This window comes from Gymnoscopelus braueri (assembly GCF_963280865.1).
Source record: "Gymnoscopelus braueri genome assembly, chromosome: 1".
Taxonomy (NCBI): Eukaryota; Metazoa; Chordata; class Actinopteri; order Myctophiformes; family Myctophidae; genus Gymnoscopelus; species Gymnoscopelus braueri.
Genome location: NC_137603.1, coordinates 58,013,110 through 58,031,991, shown reverse-complemented (window position 1 = coordinate 58,031,991; position 18,882 = coordinate 58,013,110). Strand labels below are relative to the sequence as shown.

Genomic DNA, 18,882 nt, shown 5'->3' with positions numbered 1-18,882 from the left:
ACTGTAGAAGGTCACCATTACAGTGTTTTGGTTCCTTGTTGGTAGCCACTCTGTGAACCGTACAAGGTCACCATTACAGTGTTTTGGTTCCTTTGCGGACAGATAAGCTCCAGTGTCTCCATCCGACGTGAATTTTTATCATACTGTCTGCAAGCAACCGAGGTCATTTACAGTATAGTGACGGCCCAGCGTACAGTGGTGATGCACGAGTTTGACTTGTAAGTAACCTAGGCGGTTTGAGTCAATAGAATTGTGTGCAGGCGGGATGGGTCCGCCAAGAGAATCAGTCAAATCAATTATGTTATTTTAGATTGAATAAAAATATCTTATCACATTGCATGTAAGCCTCATTTATATAAGGCATGCCAGTCCGACATGCTTCACTTCATATAAAATTAAATTGTCATCTTGTCTTTCTGGAAATACTTTCCACTGCCTTGTGGTTTCCTAGTTGTCTCTTTATCAGCGACGGTTCCAGAGCAAAGCCTTTTATTTATTTAAAAAAGTCAAGCCCTTCAAAACTAAACAGAAACTTAACTGTGATTTATATACACAATACAAATCCGTCTTTCTCCCCTAATAAATGGTGCATTTATATAGTGCCTTTATCCAAAGCGCTGTATTAGCCAGCATTACATTCACACACACACACACACACACACATACACATAATGTTAATAACCATTCTGATGGTGCTAGTGCTTATCCTATATTAAAATTAGCTAATGGGAGGTCGGGCGGACCACGTCATCACGCTCATGTCACTACGACTCAGCTATAACCATATAATAAGTTCCCAATGCAGCTACGCCCAAATATGGAGTGTGTTGCCTAACCTCAATGTGTCGTCATGGCACCAGGCACAAACAAATCAGTCAGCTCCATACATGGATATACCCATATATGGGCATACTGATGACAGGGATCTCCATATAGACCAATTATTTGTTTACCAACATTGAGACTGGATGCACAGGTGATTGTTTCATGCAATCAATTCTCAACCTGTTGTTTCGGGGTGCGCTGGTTTCAGTGCACCCCAACCCCCTCTTGTGTGTTGGCTAGTGAGGCCGTGTTTCTTACCTCTCTGACAGTGGCTGGAGGACCAGCAGCGGTAGCTGTAGTTGTCGTTGAACACGGTGCGCTTGCACTGCGGACTGTTCTCCATGATGCCGGGGCACACGTCGCCGCACTCCTTCGACTGCTTGTTCCCGGCGATGAAGTTGTTGAACTCTGCGTCGGCGATCAGCGACCAGTCCACCGAGTCCAGGTAGCACAGCTCGGGGTTCTTCTCGATGCGGATGGCGCCGCGCGTGACGTTCCGCAGGCTGTACAGGCCGATGTCCTTGAGGCTGGTCATCTCGAAGATGACCAGCGCGTAGTTGTAGAAGAGGTTGCGCCCGCGGATCACCGTCAGGTTGGGGAACAGCGTGCTCAGGCTGTCCAGGCCCGACACGCGGAACAGCAGCAGGTAGTCGGTGATGACGGTGAGCTTGGGGAAGCTGAGGGAGCGGAAGGCGTCGTGGTTGGCGTTGGCGTTGCGGTCGCCGATCAGCAGGATCTGCAGGTAGCCCTCCACCACCGTGCAGTTCTCCAGCCGCCGGAACTCGCTCAGGTCGTTGCCGATGTCGATGCTCGGCCCACAGACTGGGGAGAGAGAGAGAGAGAGGTTATTAGCTTTTTAAAGTTTGCAGGAAAGGACTGTTTGGCACAAAATGCTACAAATAATGAACGCAGCGTCCAATTGCTGTGAAACTTTGCACACACACTCCCAGTAAAGTCAAAGAAGAGCCGCCATCCCAAATTCTTCAAATCGGCCTCATGGTGGCACTATAACACCCTGCTTCACACTTTGGACAATAACGCTTGAACCGTAGGTTGTACACTCAAACCCTGTGGATTCCTTCGATCATTTGTGCCACACTTGATTTTCCGACATTTTGCGTATTCTTCAAAACACACTTTTTGCTACTACTTCTACAAATTGTGTCCAAAACTCACAAATCACATTCTCTTTAAAGTCATATGATGATCAAGATCATATGATCAAGATTCACATTTGCAGGCCCTGGAAGGGCAACCCAGACTGGCAGAGACCTGCACTCAGAGGAACGCACTTTTCTCGTTTTTTTTAATCCACCTATTCCCAGCAGTCTCATTTCACCAAGTCCCTCTCACGTGTCAAGGATTGTCCCTCAAAATCAAACAGAAATGTCTACGGATTGTACGTACTGTAAGGTTAGAAGAAACATGACATTATGAAGACATGACGAATATTGAGATTTTGTCTCACAATAATGTGAAATTGTGCATTATTTCAAAACCACTTTACAAACGTGTCCGGCTAGGGATACTAGTAGATAAAACAATACAATACTGATATGCTATTTATATGATCTGGAATGTGCACTATGAAAATATGTGTCAATATTAAAACACTTGACTTCTCATTGACGTCAAAACAATGGGGCACTCAATGCCATGAAAACAAAACACTAATACAAATATCAATGACACTTATTTTGGTACGCCGTGTTTACTCTACGTCCGCATTGGTCCATATTGATTATACTTTTGACCCGAGGTTATCTGGCAATGTTGACACAAGCTGTTTACACTGCAATCGTCAACTAGTCCACCGATTGACAAGCTAGACAAGGCGTGACAGGGTCAATAGTGAACCGTAGTTGTAGTAGGTAGGTAAACAGTGGAATACAGTCACCGATTGCTCTTGGTCTCTGGGTTATTGTTGCCATTGTACTGGTCACCCATTGGCTGGTTTCGTAATGCCTTTCATAATAAAGTGACCACTTCAAAGTGCAATTACAATGCAGAACGATACTTTTAGCAACAAGACTAAGAAGAGTCTAGGCCTGCTAGCTTGACCTTGTGCTGCTCCTTAGGCCTTACACCCAACCAGACCAAAGTAGTTTTAACCCATTGAGACCTGAAGCCGATTCTACATGTCTCCTAAATGATATGTATTTGGCCGCGGACCCCCATCAAAATATGTTGTTCCAGGGACCCCCAAAAGCAAAGATTTGAGTTAAAATGTTAGCTTTAAAAATATATATATTCAAAGATTTGCACACATTTTCACGATTTTTCAAAAATAGCCCAAAGTGTAAAATAATGCTTTTTAGCTCAAATCTAAAAATGACACAGTTCCAGGTCTTAATGGCTGCCAGAGGAAAGGCCATGGGGATGGGATTTGACGAGATGACAGACCGACGACAGGGCTAAAAACTGTCAGCATATAAAGCCAAGTGAAGCAAGGTACACAATGCATGCTTGGCAAACACCATGCATGCCATGGATCAACGCAAGGTTGAAAATCCTGTAGGTTTTGCTGAAACACCTTTTGTACATCTAAACACAAAGATGCCTATGACATGTCATGATGAAGGATTACAAATTCACCATTCAATGTTTGTACAATAAAAAAGGTTCTCAACAGTTCAAGCACGTTTCATGGTACAAACTAAAGCCAGTGTTTTTCCAGCACCTCAGTGTATTAATTGCACCATGTACAACAAAAAAACAAAAACAACTGATAGGAAGAGAAAAAGGATGAAAGTTTGTCGGGTGGAAACCTCATGTAAAGGATTCAACTTCATAAGTAGCCAAAAGTAGAAAAAAGTAGCAGCTCAAAATGGCGAAAATGTGTTTGCTTCGTGACGCGTTTCCAGCTTGTAGATCTGCTACTTTTGATACTTTTGTGTGACGCAGTAGTATCAAGTAGGGCGTTCATTTACGAAAAAAAAAAAAAAAAAAAGGTTAGAAAATTGAGGATTCTGCCCCGACAGCAACGATACACAAGACCATGTACCATCCAATGTACTCAATGGAAACCAAGGGATGTAAACAAGTAGGCCTAACAGCAGTTAAATCATTTGTGTGATAATAATCATGTGTGGGTGAGAGAGTAAATATGTTGATTGAGTGTGTGTGTGTGTGTGTGTGTGTGTGTGTGTGTGTGTGTGTGTGTGTGTGTGTGTGTGTGTGTGTGTGTGTGTGTGTGTGTGTGGTCATAGTGCCTTACACATGGTTCCAGAGGGTTGTCTGTCATTGTGTTTGTCTGGTATGTGTGTTATAGTGGCAGACGTGCTAAGTAGGTTAACCCATTAAGGCCTGAGGTTCCGATTCTACAAAATATCTTCTAAATCCTAACAGTTTTCTGAAAAACTTATGTTGCTATAATATCAGTGGTTCTCAAACTTTTCCACGTCAAGGACTCCCAAAATTATATGTATTTGGCCGTGGACCCCCATCTGAAAATATTTAGTTCCAGGGACCCCCCAGAAGCAAAGATTTGAGTTACAAATGTTCGCTTAAAAAATATGTACTGTATATTCAAAGGATTTCCACAAATGTTCATGATTTTTCAAAAATAGCAGATCTACAAGCTCATGAGCCTGTATATCTGCTATTTTTGAATTATAAGTAAGTAAGTATAAAAGTATAAGTAAAAGTAAGTATAAAATAATGGTTTGAGTGGTTACACAGATGCGTTCCCGGTTTTAATGGGTTAACACATACTTGTCATTGCCTGCTGTCAGCAGCACTGACAGACAGACTGACTGCAGAAGCTATGAAACACAGCAAGAGCAAATGCTTCACTATGAGGAGATGTTTTTATTACCAATGTGAGACAATTCAACAATCAGTATAGAGCAGGGGTCTTCAACAGGGGGTTCGGGACCCGTAGGGGGTCCTCAGAGATACTACAAGGGGTACGCCAAATCTTTAGCCAAAAAAAAAAAAAACTCAAATGGTTTCAAACACTTTCAAGATTTGTTTTTAAAAAGCGAAGTGACGCGCTGTGAGCTTGTTACATCTGCTATTTCTGAATAAGCCAACGCTAAAATCTAAAATAACATGCTTTAGTTTTAACCCATTAAGACTGGGAACGCATCTGTGTCATTTGAAAGATCTTGAAAATGTGTGCAAATCTTTGAATGTACATATTTTTAAAGCGAACATTCTTAACTCAAATCTTTGCTTCTGGGGGATTCTACAAATCGCTTCTAAATCCTAACATATATTTTTTTTGTACGTATGTTGCAATAATATCAGTGGTTTTCAAACCTTTTCATGTCAAGGACCCCCAAAACTATATATATTTGGCCACGGACCCCCCCCCCCATCTCAAAATATGTAGTTCCAAGGACCCCCCAGAAGCAAAGATTTGGGTTACAAATGTTCGCTTTAAAAACTATGCAAAGATTTACACAAATCAGATCTACAAGCTTATAGCATGAGCTTGTAGATCTGCTATTTTTGAATAGCCAAATAAATCTAAAAGTGACACAGATGCTTCCCCGGTCTTAAAGGGTTAATGGGTTCAATGTTACCCGTGTTGCACGGCCCTCAGTGCTGATGATGTGTGTTGGCTGTGTGTGTGTGTGTGTGTGTGCGTGTGGACACACAACACAAGATGGTACATTCAGTTCTCTCCTCCTGGATGATATCCTGTTTTTTTGACATTTGTGTGGATTACTGGTGTCGGGTTTACAGTAAGTTATGCTGTTGATGATTCTTTTGGTCTGGCTGCTTCACTTTCTGTTGATGCACCACCACCACCACCAGACTAGCTGTGAACATTGCTACAGCACTGAACTCTAATCTGTTTACTTGATGTCCCTGATACTTTATATGGGGTCACCGTGATCTGGGAATCGTGCGTGTGTGCGTGCATGCGTGCGTGTGTGGGATAAGGGTGCCAGAATAATTTTTTGGGCACCTAGGCTGGTAATCCAGCCTGACAGCGTATCGCGGGTTCGACTCCCGTTCCCGACGACCTTTGCTGCGTGTCACACCCCCCCCCCCCCCCCCCCCCCGTTCTCTCGCCCCATTTCCTGTCAGCCTACTGTCCTGTCAAATAAGGCAAAAAAGCCCCAAACGTGCTAGGAGTGGTCAGTCCGAGGTGCTATATTTTAACCTCTCAATCTGGGAACGCATCCGTGTCATTTTGGATTTATTTGGCTATTAAAAAATAGCAGATACACAAGCTCATAGTGCGGCACTTGTAGATCTGCTATTTTTTTTTTAAAAATCTTGACAATTTGTGCAAATCTTTGAATATATATATTTGTAAAGCGAACATTTGTAACTCAAGTCTTTGCTTCTGGGGGTCCCTGGAACAAAATATTTTGAGATGGGGGTACGCGGCCAAATATACATCATTTTGCGTGGTCCTTGAACCACTGATATTACAGCAACATACGTTTTTTCCCCAAAACTATTAGGATTTAGAAGACATTTGTAGAATCGGCCTCAGGTATTAATGGGTTAAGCAACCGGTGAAGTGTGCAATATTTTGTCTTCATATTTCGTCTTATATTTTCATGATTCATGTTCGGGCAGCCGGCAAAAACCACCCGATGGGTGACATCACCGTGACAATGACAATAGTCCCAGACAGTACTCCAGTCCACGAAGCAAAGCAGCTGAAATAACATGTTACATCAGAGCATGAAGACACACCCTGACATTCACTCTCCACTGAGCCATCACTCGCACAGGTGTACTAGACGATAAACAAAACAGGAGGTAACACAATGGCTTTGTCTGAGAGGGGAATATTTTCCTACTCAAAACTTTTAGCACTCAAATTCACACATTTCATTTTCATATTCAAACTATGAACGATGCGGAGAAGGTCAAGAAATTGGGTGCTGGGGGCCCGATCTTGTGCGCCGCCCTTACCCCTTAAGTCTACACTTCTTAGCCATTTTTTACTATTTTGATAAGACGTTAACACATTCAATCCGGGAACGCATACTGTGTAATTTTCGATTTTTAGCTATAACCATTATTTCATCCTTTGGGCTATTCAAAAAATAGCAGATATACAAGCTCATAGCGCGGCACCAAGTGCCACGCTATGAGCTTGTAGATCTGCTAATAGTTTTTTTTTATCGTGAACATTTCTTTGAATGTATAGATTTCTTTTTTTGCGGAAATGTTTTTCTCAAATCTTTGCTTCTGGGGATTCTATAAAGTACAAATGTCTTCTAAATCCTAATAGTTTTCTGAAAAACTTGTTTCTATATCAGTTGTTCTCAAACCTTCTCATGTCAAGGACCTCCAAAATGATATGTATTTGGTATTTGTATTTGAACTACATGTTTAAAAATAACGGGGGAAAAATAAAAAAAAGACCAAAACGTTTAGGCATAAGGGGGTATGGCCCTGGGCAAGATAGGGCCCCTGAGTCTTTTCATTGTTTACAGGTATCATTTTTTTGTGGACATGAAATGGAAACGCCAGACATGTCCTGTGACCTTTTTACAACATAGACTCCTGCTGTTGTTGCAGAGTGAGAGAGAGAGAGAGAGAGACATGCCGTTTAGGAACCGTCTCCCTCTCAGTTCGTTGTCATGTCTTCCTTTTCTCAACATCCTCAATCCGAGAAAAAGTCAATCGAGCACGGACGCTTGTTTTCTAGAAACGCCCTGCTTCAGTTCACGCTCAGACAGTTTTGTTACACACAGTCACATCTTCAGAACTGCCCAGTATGACCACAGTCTTCTACTGCTGGCTACTGGGAGAAGCCCAGAGCAACCCACCCTAGTCTTCTACGGTTGGTGACTTGAGCAGAGCAGCGCCAACAGAGTGGTTGAGTGCCTTGCTCAATGGCGTGACTGGCTCATTCACTTTCTTTACACCCCCCCCCCCGCACACACACACACACACACACACACACACACACAGTTTCTCAGCCATTACTGCTAACTGGCAAAATCCACCTCTTAACCTCAAGGTTAGAGGTTAAGAAACAAAAAAACAAATGGAAGATAAACACTTTTTGACTGCGGCTCCACCCAGCATGCAACTCTTTTCATGGGAAACTGCTTCTACAGTCACTCAAACCCAAGAGAGCTGTGTTGCCAGATTTTGGAGAAAAATAAGCAAACAGGCCCAAGAAGCGACTAGGTCACGAGAGCACTTTAAACCTATATCCATTGGATATTTGAAAATAGACGATCTACAAGCTCCCAACTATCTGCAACCTTTTAACGACACAAATCTGGTACGGGGTCCCTGGCACAAATTTTTTTTTAGATCCGGGGGTTTGTTGAAAAATACATATTAATTTGGGGGGTTTCCTTGACATGAAAATGTTTGAGAACCACTGGTTTAAACAACATTTAGGAAGCAAGCCCAAAGGCCCAAAAAACCGCAAACACCAATTTTTACAAGCGACTTTACAGAAAAACAAGCCCAAAATCGCTTATAATAAGCAAACATGGCAACACTGCCTGAGAGATGGGAGGCAAAATAAACGACACAATGTTTCCTGGCTAAATATATATCTATGCCTGTGTATCTATGTGATTGTAGAGTATGTATATGTGCATGTGTGTCAATACTGGGATGTGAAGATGCCTGTATGTGTACTGTTGATGTACGGTATGTGAATGTTTGTATTTAACCCATTCAATCCGGGAACGCATCTGTGTCATTTTAGATTTCTTTGGCTATTCAAAAATAGCAGATATACAAGATCATAGCGTGGCACAGAGTGCCGTGCTATGAGCTTGTAGATCTGCTATTTTTGAAAAAATATATATAAAATGCGCGCAAATCTTTGAACATATATGTTAACATATATATATATTAACTCAAATCTTTGCTTCTGGGGGTCCCTGGAAATAAATATTTTGAGATGGGGGTCTGCGGCCAAATCCTTCAATAATTTGACAAACCTCTGTAGTGGTGTAGTGCGTGGTGTAGTGGTGAGGCCCGTTTCTCCTCAGTGGCTGGAGCAATTGATCAGAATTTGCACACAGCCATTGACCATTACCATGTGCACCTAACAGTGAAGCCTGTTTTCCGATTACACAGAATCTCAGCTGTTTATTAGCGCTTTTGTGTTCGCTGGCTCCCGGGTTGCCAGATCATGTGCGCATATCCCCCCACGGGTATGGTCTAGTACATATAATTTTGGGTGGTCCTTGACAGGAAAAGGTTTGAGAACCACTGATACTATAGCAACATAAGTTGCTACAGTATCAGTATAGTGCTATGAGCTTGTATATCTGCTATTTTTGAATAGCCCAAAGTATAAAATAATGGCTAAAGCAACAAAAAAGAAATCTGAAATGACACAGTATGCGTTCCAGGTCTTAATGGGTTAATGTATACACAGACATTCTATGTGTGCCCACTCATCTATATGTGCGACTGTGACTGTGAGTATAGATAGATAGTATGTCAGTTGTGTTTGCATTCAATTGTTACATGGATTCGATTGTAAGTAAACTTTCCGAATGGCTAAACAGCTGAAATGTACCCTGTTGAGAAACAGCTTTACAGTAAGACAAGAAGACACTGGCCTCTTGTTTTCAGTGTGTCAACGTTAATGGGTAACGGCAGTACAGTTTGTATTTGGGCAGTGGTTCCGAGACTTGGGGTCGGGACCCCGAATAATTTTGAGGGGTCCCCAGATGATTAGCTTAATGTGCGACATTGTTTTCTCACTCAACAGTAAACAAACCAACATACAGTGTATACAGTAGTGATGAGCGGGCCGACCCGTAACCCGCGGGTCAACCCGCGGCGCGGGTGGTCGAGTCAGGATTTCAGAAGCAATTATGCGGGCTGTGGGTGAGCGGGTCAGCCGCTCTCACACGCAAAAAAAAACATGCTTGTTTATTTAGCCCATGACAATGATGTGCTACTGTAGACATTTAAAGCGACTTTGGGTACTTAAAAGAGCGCTATAAAAATATGAGCTATTATGATGATGATGATCTTTTTTTTCCCACCGCGGGTCGCGGGGCGGTTGAGCCATAGATTTATATATGGGTTCGCGGGGCAGGTTGAGGCGGGTTGGGTTCCGTGGCGGGGCGGGTCATGAAAAAACCCGACCCGCACATCACTAGTATACAGGGTATCTGCACATTTCTAAAGTTACAATTAAAAGGACTTTTTAAGACCTTTTTAACTCATTCAGTGCCAAAAATATTTCTGGCTATATCACCCCTGTGCCAAGGCCAAAAATACATTGTAAAAAAAAAAGTGCTTTGGAGCCGAGATACAGCCTTTTCAGTTAAAAAGTTAAACAAGAAGTGAATGGAGCAGCAAATCTTCAAATCATCATATCTTGGGTTCTGAACCTTTTTTTTCAAAAAAATCTCATGACGTCTCAGACGTCATTGGCACTCTGGGCTTATGAAAAACGTTGGCACTTAATGAGTTAATACCAAATTGGCCAAATTGTCAAATATTACGTGAGAAAGAGGCAAATGTTGTGAAAATAGCCAATTTCCAAACTCACAAGTTTGTAGATCAGCTATATTTTCACAATGTGTATCTGTGGAACCGAGTCAAACTAAATGCAATGCCTACAATTCCAAATGCTTGTCAGGGGTCGGGGGGGGTCCCTAGTTCAAATATGATTATTTGGGGGGGGGGGGGGGGGGGTCGCGGCCTGAATACGTTTGGGAACCCTTGGGTTTGGGAACAGTTGGTGGCACTGGGCGTCAACAGGAGAAAGAAAAAAAGGGCAAACAGCAAACACAACAGCAAACCACAACCTCACTGGCGTTTATTGCATTTATATCACCTTTTTAGATAGGACGTTGTGGATAGACAGGAAATCAAGGCACAGAGAGAGAGAGAGAGAGAGAGAGAGGGTAGAGAGAGACATGATGCTAGACAAGCAGCATATCTTGATTACAATACACAAATAAGGTCTCTTCTGCCAGATACAAGAAATTGGCAATATCGCTACCCAGGGCTTGGCTTGAAATTAACTTTTTACGGTGTGGCCCAGTAGGAGCCTAGCCGTCTATGAGGGGGTTTCCTTGAGAGACGGTCACTAAAAGGCATGCCTCTCTCACTCTGCAACAGCAGGAATCTATGTGTTGTAAAAAGGTCACAGGCCATGTCTAGGCCTAATCGCATGTCTAATCGCAATTACTTGAAATAATCGCAATTATTTTCTGTTTGTCCCTCTGTGTATTCGAAGCTCCCTAATCTCACAAATCGCGGGACCAATCAGCACGTCACAGTGCCAGTAGGCCATGCATTTTGTATCACATTTTGAATATGTAAATATGTACCAGGCTGGATCTCGAGGGCTTGCTGGTACGAGCTGGGGAGCCTCAAAAAAGGTCGACAACACTGCGATCAACCACTTTCTCCAGATCACAACCGGCAGGCCTGAAGCCTGCCCCTCTGTGTCGGTGTGTCCTATCCGCCAGTCCTCGCAGGAATTTCCCCCGGTTGGCCGGCCTCCCGACGAGAGGTTACCATCAACCTAGCAAGGAAAGCCCTGATACATGACGGGCGTGACTGACCCTCGCGTATCGGTACACCGCTACATCAACACTTTACCCAAATCCAGCGCAAGTGGAGTTAGTAGTTTCAGACGAGCAGAAATCAAGCTGAAATGGAGTTAGGTGTCCAAACAACAATAGCTCCACTCGCTGCTGAGGGAGAGGTTTCAAAAGGGTACAAATTCCCAAAAGCTAACAATGGATCTCCAAGCTCACAATGCATCACAACAACATGTGAATTAATGCCCTGATGCTTCATGACACTTATTATATAGACCTACAATAATAAACAGGACTTTAAATATTACAATAACTCCTGCAAAGAGGTAGTAGAACTAGCGCGACAGAAATGCTATGAACGCCTTTCTTCTTGTCACATTGCTCTCCTCATTAAACACTTCATAGATTTTAGAAATATAATGACTTGTTTTCATAACATTAGCGTCAGTGCTAAGTTTGATAAACAGGTACACTGCATAGTTTTAACAGACTACGGGGAGCTTGTTTACGTGTTCCTCCTCCTCGCTCACTGCGCAGCGCGCTCTGCTCGTGTTGTTAAAAGGCAGCACTGGAGAGGAGAGGGGGGGAGTTGTTTGTTTTTGACGGACAGTTTGAGGATCCAATGGAGTTGGGAGTTTTTGTCAGAGGCGCTTTTTAATACTTTTCATTGGTTCAAATGTTTTGATTTTTTACAGACGTAAAGTGTGTGCAATAGCGTTGATTTATAAAAAAAAATAAATGGAGTTAGCTGGTTCTTCCTGGTCACCAACGATATGCATGTGTTAAGAAAATATATTTTATTTTAATTCTAAGATCTGTGTGGGCCTGAAGTGTAAGTGTTTTGATAGGATTTGTGCAATATGTAAAGCTTTGACTTTGCCATTATAGAGAATAATAAAGAAGAGCTCTTGTGGTAAATTCAGTAGGACAAGGTCATTATTCAAAATCAACGTGTATATCGCCAAACGTATCGTGGCCTCTGTATTGTGATACGTATCGTATCGTGAGGTTGTAGGCAATACATTACCCAGCCCTAAAATCGACTATGAAGAAGTGGGGCTTGGCAGACATGCGAGTGCGGCGAGCCTGAGCAGACTGGCGAACACACAATCGCCAACTGTCCCATGATGGCACAGACCACCTTAGGAGGCCCGGACTCCTCTTCCAAGTGGCACCAGAGACAAGGGGATTGGCTGCACGAGTGACCACACCGAGTTGGACATTTGAGGATGACATACGAAAGAAGTGAATCTAGTCGCTGCACACATCCCTAATGTACAAGGAGACTAAGCGATTCGAAATATGATTATTTTGGGGAGTCGCGGCCAGAAAGGTTTGGGAACCCATGCTCTATACATTATACATCTATTTAAAAACACAATTGTCCACTGATGATCCTTATATTCAGAGATATGACACATTCTAATCCAGATCAAGTTGCGACGCGATTATGAGCCTCCTAGAATAGGGACGCTAGGGTTCAAGTGGTTAAAAATGTAAGGGTTTTTATATTTGTTTTGTATATGTTTTATAACATTTGATGTGCCACCGCCGCAAACAAAATAAATCTCTTCCAAGACATACTGCTAAACAAGGCTCCACGATTCATCCCATCCATCACCAGTGGAGGAGAGGGGGGCGAAAAAAAAGGAAAAATGGTCAGGGAGTTTTTAAAATAGAACCCCCCCCCCCCCACCTCCAAAAAAGGGGAGGGCAGCAACACAGACTAACTCCTGTTGAACAGACTGAGCAGTCTGTCAAACTCTGTGTTGTTGGCTTTACACAGAAAAACCCCAACCTGACAGAGAGAGAGAACGGTAGAGAGAGAGAAACTGATCAAATAGACTGAGTGGAGGGGCAGAGGCAAAAACACAGAGAGAGAGGGGGGAGGAGAGGGGGAGAGAGAGAGCTAGGGGAACAGGAAGAGTTAAATGAACAAGAGAGAGAAAGAGAAGCGAGAGAGGAAAACGGGGGTAGAGGGAGATGATCAGAAGGAGGGAAAGAAAAAGACAGCACAGAGAGAGAGAGAGAGAGAGAGAGAGAGAGATTGTGCCAGTGAGCCCAGGTTTAGTGTATCCTTGGCACAGTGTTGCCATGTCCGTTTATTATAAGTGACTTTGGCCTTCTTTTTCTGTAAAGTTGCTTGTAAATAATGGTGGTTGTGGTTTTTTGTTATAGTTTCTAAAGTGTAGTTGCTTATTTGGGCTTGCTCACACATTTTTTTATTATTATTTGAACCTGTGGTTGTCAAATATTTTCATGTCACGTACCCCCAAATTCATATGTATTTGTCCCTTAACCCCCATCTGAGAATGTGTTGTTAGAATGTTTCAAAAATATTCAATACATCTTGTGAAAATAGCAAATTTACAAGCTCACAACGCGTCGCATCGTGTTGTGAGCTTGTAGATCGGCTATTTTCGAATAGCCGATGTATACGGTGTGTGTGTGTGTGTGTGTGTGTGTATATATATATGTTTAAAGTGCTCATGTGGCCTATAGTCGCTTCTTGGTTGCTTATTTCTCTCCCAAAATCTGGCAACACTGCTGGCAGGCTACAGCGTGTGTAAAGCTTCCTTGTGTGGGCTGAACCTGTGCAGTGTCTGAGTTACTTTACCAGTGTGGGATAAAGTCAGGGCCAAGCCGGCCTCGGGGTTACCGAGTTCACTCTTTGCCGTTTGTTTTTATATACACAGGATTAGGCTACAACACTGTATTGCTTGCTGCTTTTTCTTTCTTCACATTCTGTTAAATATCAAAATGTACAATGTTAATGTGTTTGGATGGATATATTGTGCAACGGATTCGTACAACAAGGCCCAGGAAAGGAGGAATCCCAATGGTAATAATTTGCTCAACATGGTGAAAAAAATGAAAGACATTTCCTCCCACATCATGCAACCTGATTTAGGCCTGCGATTCTCCACAACAACTAGCATACCTTGGTTAGAAAGCTGTCTGAAACAATTGTTCATATCCACGTCTGCTTTTACAAAAACCAAAGGAGCCCCTTGTGATCAGGAAATTGCATTAGTGACATTGGGGGGTTATCAAATAGACAACTTAAAATCGGTTAAATTAGACCCACAGCTATTTTGGAAGAATCAACCGAGAATCCTGACTTCCCAAGAGTAGAGCACTATTGTACTACAACGCTCTGTGTGCTGACTGACTCTTCAGCCATGTAAACAATTTAAATTACACAACTTCCAAGCAATGTAGCAGCAAAGTCAAATATTTATTTTCTAGAATGTTCCTTTCAAAACGAAATGTGCATACCTGACTTCTTGGCATTCTGAAAATTGCCCCGTAGCTATGTTTAATACATAAACATGGACATTGTAAGTTAATTTTGAGTACAAGTACTGAGGAATTCTGCACCGATACAAAACATTGCATTTGCTAGATGCCTTTAAATTAAAACGTAGCCGAAATCTAATGGGAGCCATGCTGTGTGAAGAATGGAGTCAGTGTTTTATCACTGAACAACACTGCTCAGTAGAACTACAACAACCTGGCAATTCTTCACAATGAAAGATTATTCCCAGGTCAGACGTAGTCAACAAAAGGAGGCTAGGCTGAATGAGGGCTGGACTGCTAGTAGGAACACAAACCGAGATGGTAAAACCAAAATTAAGCTTCTGGGAAAGTGTCGTGCGACAACTATTCGGGGGCCGGCAGTGGCTCAGGGGTAGAGTGGCCGGTAGAGCGGCCGGATGGAAACCGCAAGGTTCCCAGTTCGATCCCGGGCTCCCCCAGAGTTAGTGGCGAATTGTCCTTGAGCAAAACCCCTAATTGCTCCCGAGGAGCAGGTTGGTGCCATGGGTGAATGTAATGCACAATCTATGTACAATGCTTTGGATAAAAGCGCTATATAAATGCACCATTTACCATTTATTCATCCCATCGACTTCATACTTGGCAGGTGTATTGCTGAGGACCAAAGGTAGAGCCATGTTGACCATGAAGTTGATTGGATGACAGTTACAGTTCTCGAGAACAATACTGTGGTGTGGTTCAACAACATTGCATGAAAAATTGAGAATAGCCAGCACACAATAAATGTCCTTTTCACATTTTATTTACCTCTCCACAGACAGAGTAACGGACGCGTTTCAACCCAACAGGTCTTCCTCAGCGTTGTCAAGAAGTAAATAAAACTATGTGAAAAGGACATTTATTGTGCCTGGCTGTTCTCTCATTTCCATGACATTGTCGAGCCGTGCACCTTGGGACTTTTATTTAATCTGGAGTGTTGCGGGCATTCTGCTTTGCAGTGCTTTCTCTCAACACCATAGCGAGCAGCACTTTCAGGTGCTCCGAATGCCTCACGCATTCCATGAGCCAAGAAATGGGCCCCGAGCTCTCATTCCAAACTTGGCACGTGCTCCGAACATCCATGACCTGAATTGGCACTACACTACTTTCTACAAACATTGTTGTTTACATGCCCAAAAAGCAGCAGAGTAGAGAACATTTCACTGATATACCAATACAGTAGATGTATCATAGATCTTTTTATTTAAAAAAACAATATTGTCTATAGATAATTTAGCTATTCAGTCATCAAAGATTCAATTTGAGTGATAAAATCAGTCAAAACATTTTAATAATAATAAAAGCAGGGGGCACGGTGGCACAGTCGGTAGTGCTGTCGCCTCACAGCTAGAAGCTCCTGGGTTCGATTCCCGCAGGGGACACTGTGGGCGCTGGGGGTGTGTTCTCTCCTCCGCGTCATCAGTGCCCATACCCTAGGTGTTTATTAATTAATTAAATAATAATAAAAGTTAAAGTTATAGATTTCTGAATGTTCTAAATGACTTGACCACAACAATAGTGTTGTTTTGACTTTCGCTACTTATCAAACTAGAAAGATGCATTCTCTGGTCTCATGAATTTGACAAGGACATTATGACCAAGGACGCAAGTCCATTCTTCGCATTCTTAGTATAGAGAAAAGGCCAATTAGATATACACTGACGTAATGCCGTGGCTTTCTAGCCTGTGGAAAGGTAAACTGGTTCTCAACACTGCAAACCAGCAATAACACCAGCCCAGAACCAGAACTAGGTTTGCTTTTGTGGAAAGAGGTGCGAAAGAGCAGTTAACTGGCTTAGTAGTGGAACTGAGACAAAAATACTCCATTTACCTAATTAAGTAGATAGTATTATTTCAGTATTGTTTTTTTGTTAAATCAAACCCTAGTCTCGGTAAGTGCTTACCAAAGAACACATTTTTTTTTTGCAGGATTTCCTCTTTTGTCAACAAAAGTGCTCTTAAGACTCTAGCTGGAGCCCTCATTCAATGCCATTTTGATTATCCTTGCACCTCTTGGTTCTCCAATCTCCAACATCTCAATGTCACTAAATACTAAGCTTCAGACCTCCCAAAACAAACTGATAAGACTGCTTCTCGGCCTTAAGCCCATGACCCACCTACTTCCAACACACTTTGCTAGTTTGGGATGGCTCAGGGTAGAAGACAGGGTTAAGCGAATGTCACTGGGATTGGTATTTAAGATAGTTAAAGAGACATTGCCCTCAGTGCCCGCAATACCCTCATACATGTCAAACTACTTCTCCAAAGCGAGTGACAGCCACAACACTAGAGGGAGCGACCATGATCTGGTACCACCCACATATAGAACAAACATGGGAAAGTTCTCATTCTACTGCTCTGCCACCAAAATGTGGAATGCCCTGACACCATCCATTAAAGGATGTGAAACACTGGTTTCTTTCAAAACTCTTTTGTACATAGTGTTTGTATTTCTTGTACGACGTATTATTGTTATTTATTCTTTTTGTATACCATGTTGATGAATTGCATACATAGGACCACAATGGAAATAAGTCTATAAGTGCTATCCTTTTAGCTTTAATGTCTTACTGTACCACTGTTTTACATTTCTGACTAATAATAAAGTATTCAATAATAAATAAATAAAAAACATTTCAACCGTTGCAGGGCAGAACATGTCCATCTTCTCCATCCCTCTCTTCTGTCTTTCACCTCCTCTCTCTCTCTCTCTCTCCCTCTCTCCTCCATCCCTTTCTGCATATCTCCTGCCTTCGCTCTCTGTCCTTCTCTGACCCTAAACCTAAAAACAACTTCAAATTAAAGGGTCAAGTGCCGTAGAGATTCCTTTATGGGTCTGGGTCAGGACAATCCATATATTCATGAGGGAGGACTGTACAGACGTGATGATGACTAGAGTTTAGACACCACATCAAGTTCACTCACTGCCTTTATTATAATGTTATCTCTATTCTGGCAATAACACGTCCCCCAATTAGGCCTCTATATGATTTTCAAGGATCTCACAGGAATGTTGTCTGTCTGTCCACTGTGGCTCTGAGTCTGAGCCCCTAATGTTGACTTCATCTGTAATGCTGATGATCTAGGAACTGAAGCTGATTTTCAGTTGTTGCAACAAGTCACCCTGGACTGTTTGTCTAAATGGTAAATAAAAAAAGGCAAATGGAATTTGGTCTCCTTCTAATGGCAAAATGACTGGCTCAGAACGGAAGTGTACTTAATTACTGGGACATCTGGAGATAATTAATCTGGTAGGTTATGAATGGCAGGTTACTGGTTCCAGCGTTGTTAACACACGACACGACAAGTATTAACTGTGTGTGTGTGTGTGTGTGGGGGGGGGGGGGTGTTGGGGGATGGACACAAGTGTGTGAGATAGATAGGTACAGAGAGAGAGCAAGAAAGAGAAATACACAGAGGTTGTGTGTGTTTGTGAGTGAGAGAGAGAGAAACAGAGGGAGGTGGAAAAAAGAGATCGTTTGTAACCATGTTTTGTTAAATGACGACAACAACACAAGCAGAGAGCTTGATATTACCCAATTATACCTCTGGGATCAATATTTTCTTTCTCTCTTTATCTAATAAGCAATAGTGATTATATAGTACATCAGTCCAGCAGAAGGTATAGCGTAGGCCTAGCCCAATACAGCATATTTCTAAGTAACTATGCCACTTTGGCTACTAGTCTGTATGCCTAGTAGTAGAACCAGAAGGTCTAGATTTTTTACACAATCAACACAAATCTTTGCTTCTGGGGGTCCCTGGCTGGCACGACATATTTTCAGATGGAGGTCCACGGTCACATGCATACGAATTCGGGGGTCCTCGACACAAAAAAGTTTGAGAACCACTGTTGTAGTAGTACTCCTTCTATAGACATGCCATAAACTTGACGAGAACAGGTACTGCCGTTCCTTCAGGGACCAAGTTGGTCAAACAAAGTGTGACAGTAATGACATATCGTTACAACAGCATAACGATGAATGTGACCGCTTCAGTTACTTATTTAGCCAACTCCATCGGCTACTGGGGTGTGGTGTCATACATGCTAGATCAGTTGATGTTTGTCTGTCTGTATTTCACTTTTTTTTATCCGTAATAGAGGAGCTTTCGACTGTCAGCACCAACACATTACTGTATCTGACTGACCAACACAAGTAAAATAATTAGCCTTGGGAAGTGAGAATCAACAGTTCATGAGCCAAGAGGCCTAATAGCCCAGGAACCTATCTCCTGTTTCCTTAAAGCGTGAGGCAGGGAGGTTGAGGTACAACAG

General features: G+C 42.5%; 1 protein-coding gene across 2 annotated transcripts in view; it reads right to left on the bottom strand.

Annotated features, from left to right (window-relative positions):
* Positions 1-18,882, bottom strand: part of LOC308093050 (insulin-like growth factor 1 receptor) — a 114,194-nt gene that overhangs the window by 91,899 nt on the left and 3,413 nt on the right. For both annotated transcript variants that reach the window (XM_080439258.1, XM_080439259.1), the window contains exon 2: positions 1,084-1,647. In XM_080439258.1, the coding sequence (XP_080295384.1) occupies positions 1,084-1,647 (564 nt within the window). The remainder of the gene's footprint in view (positions 1-1,083; positions 1,648-18,882) is intronic.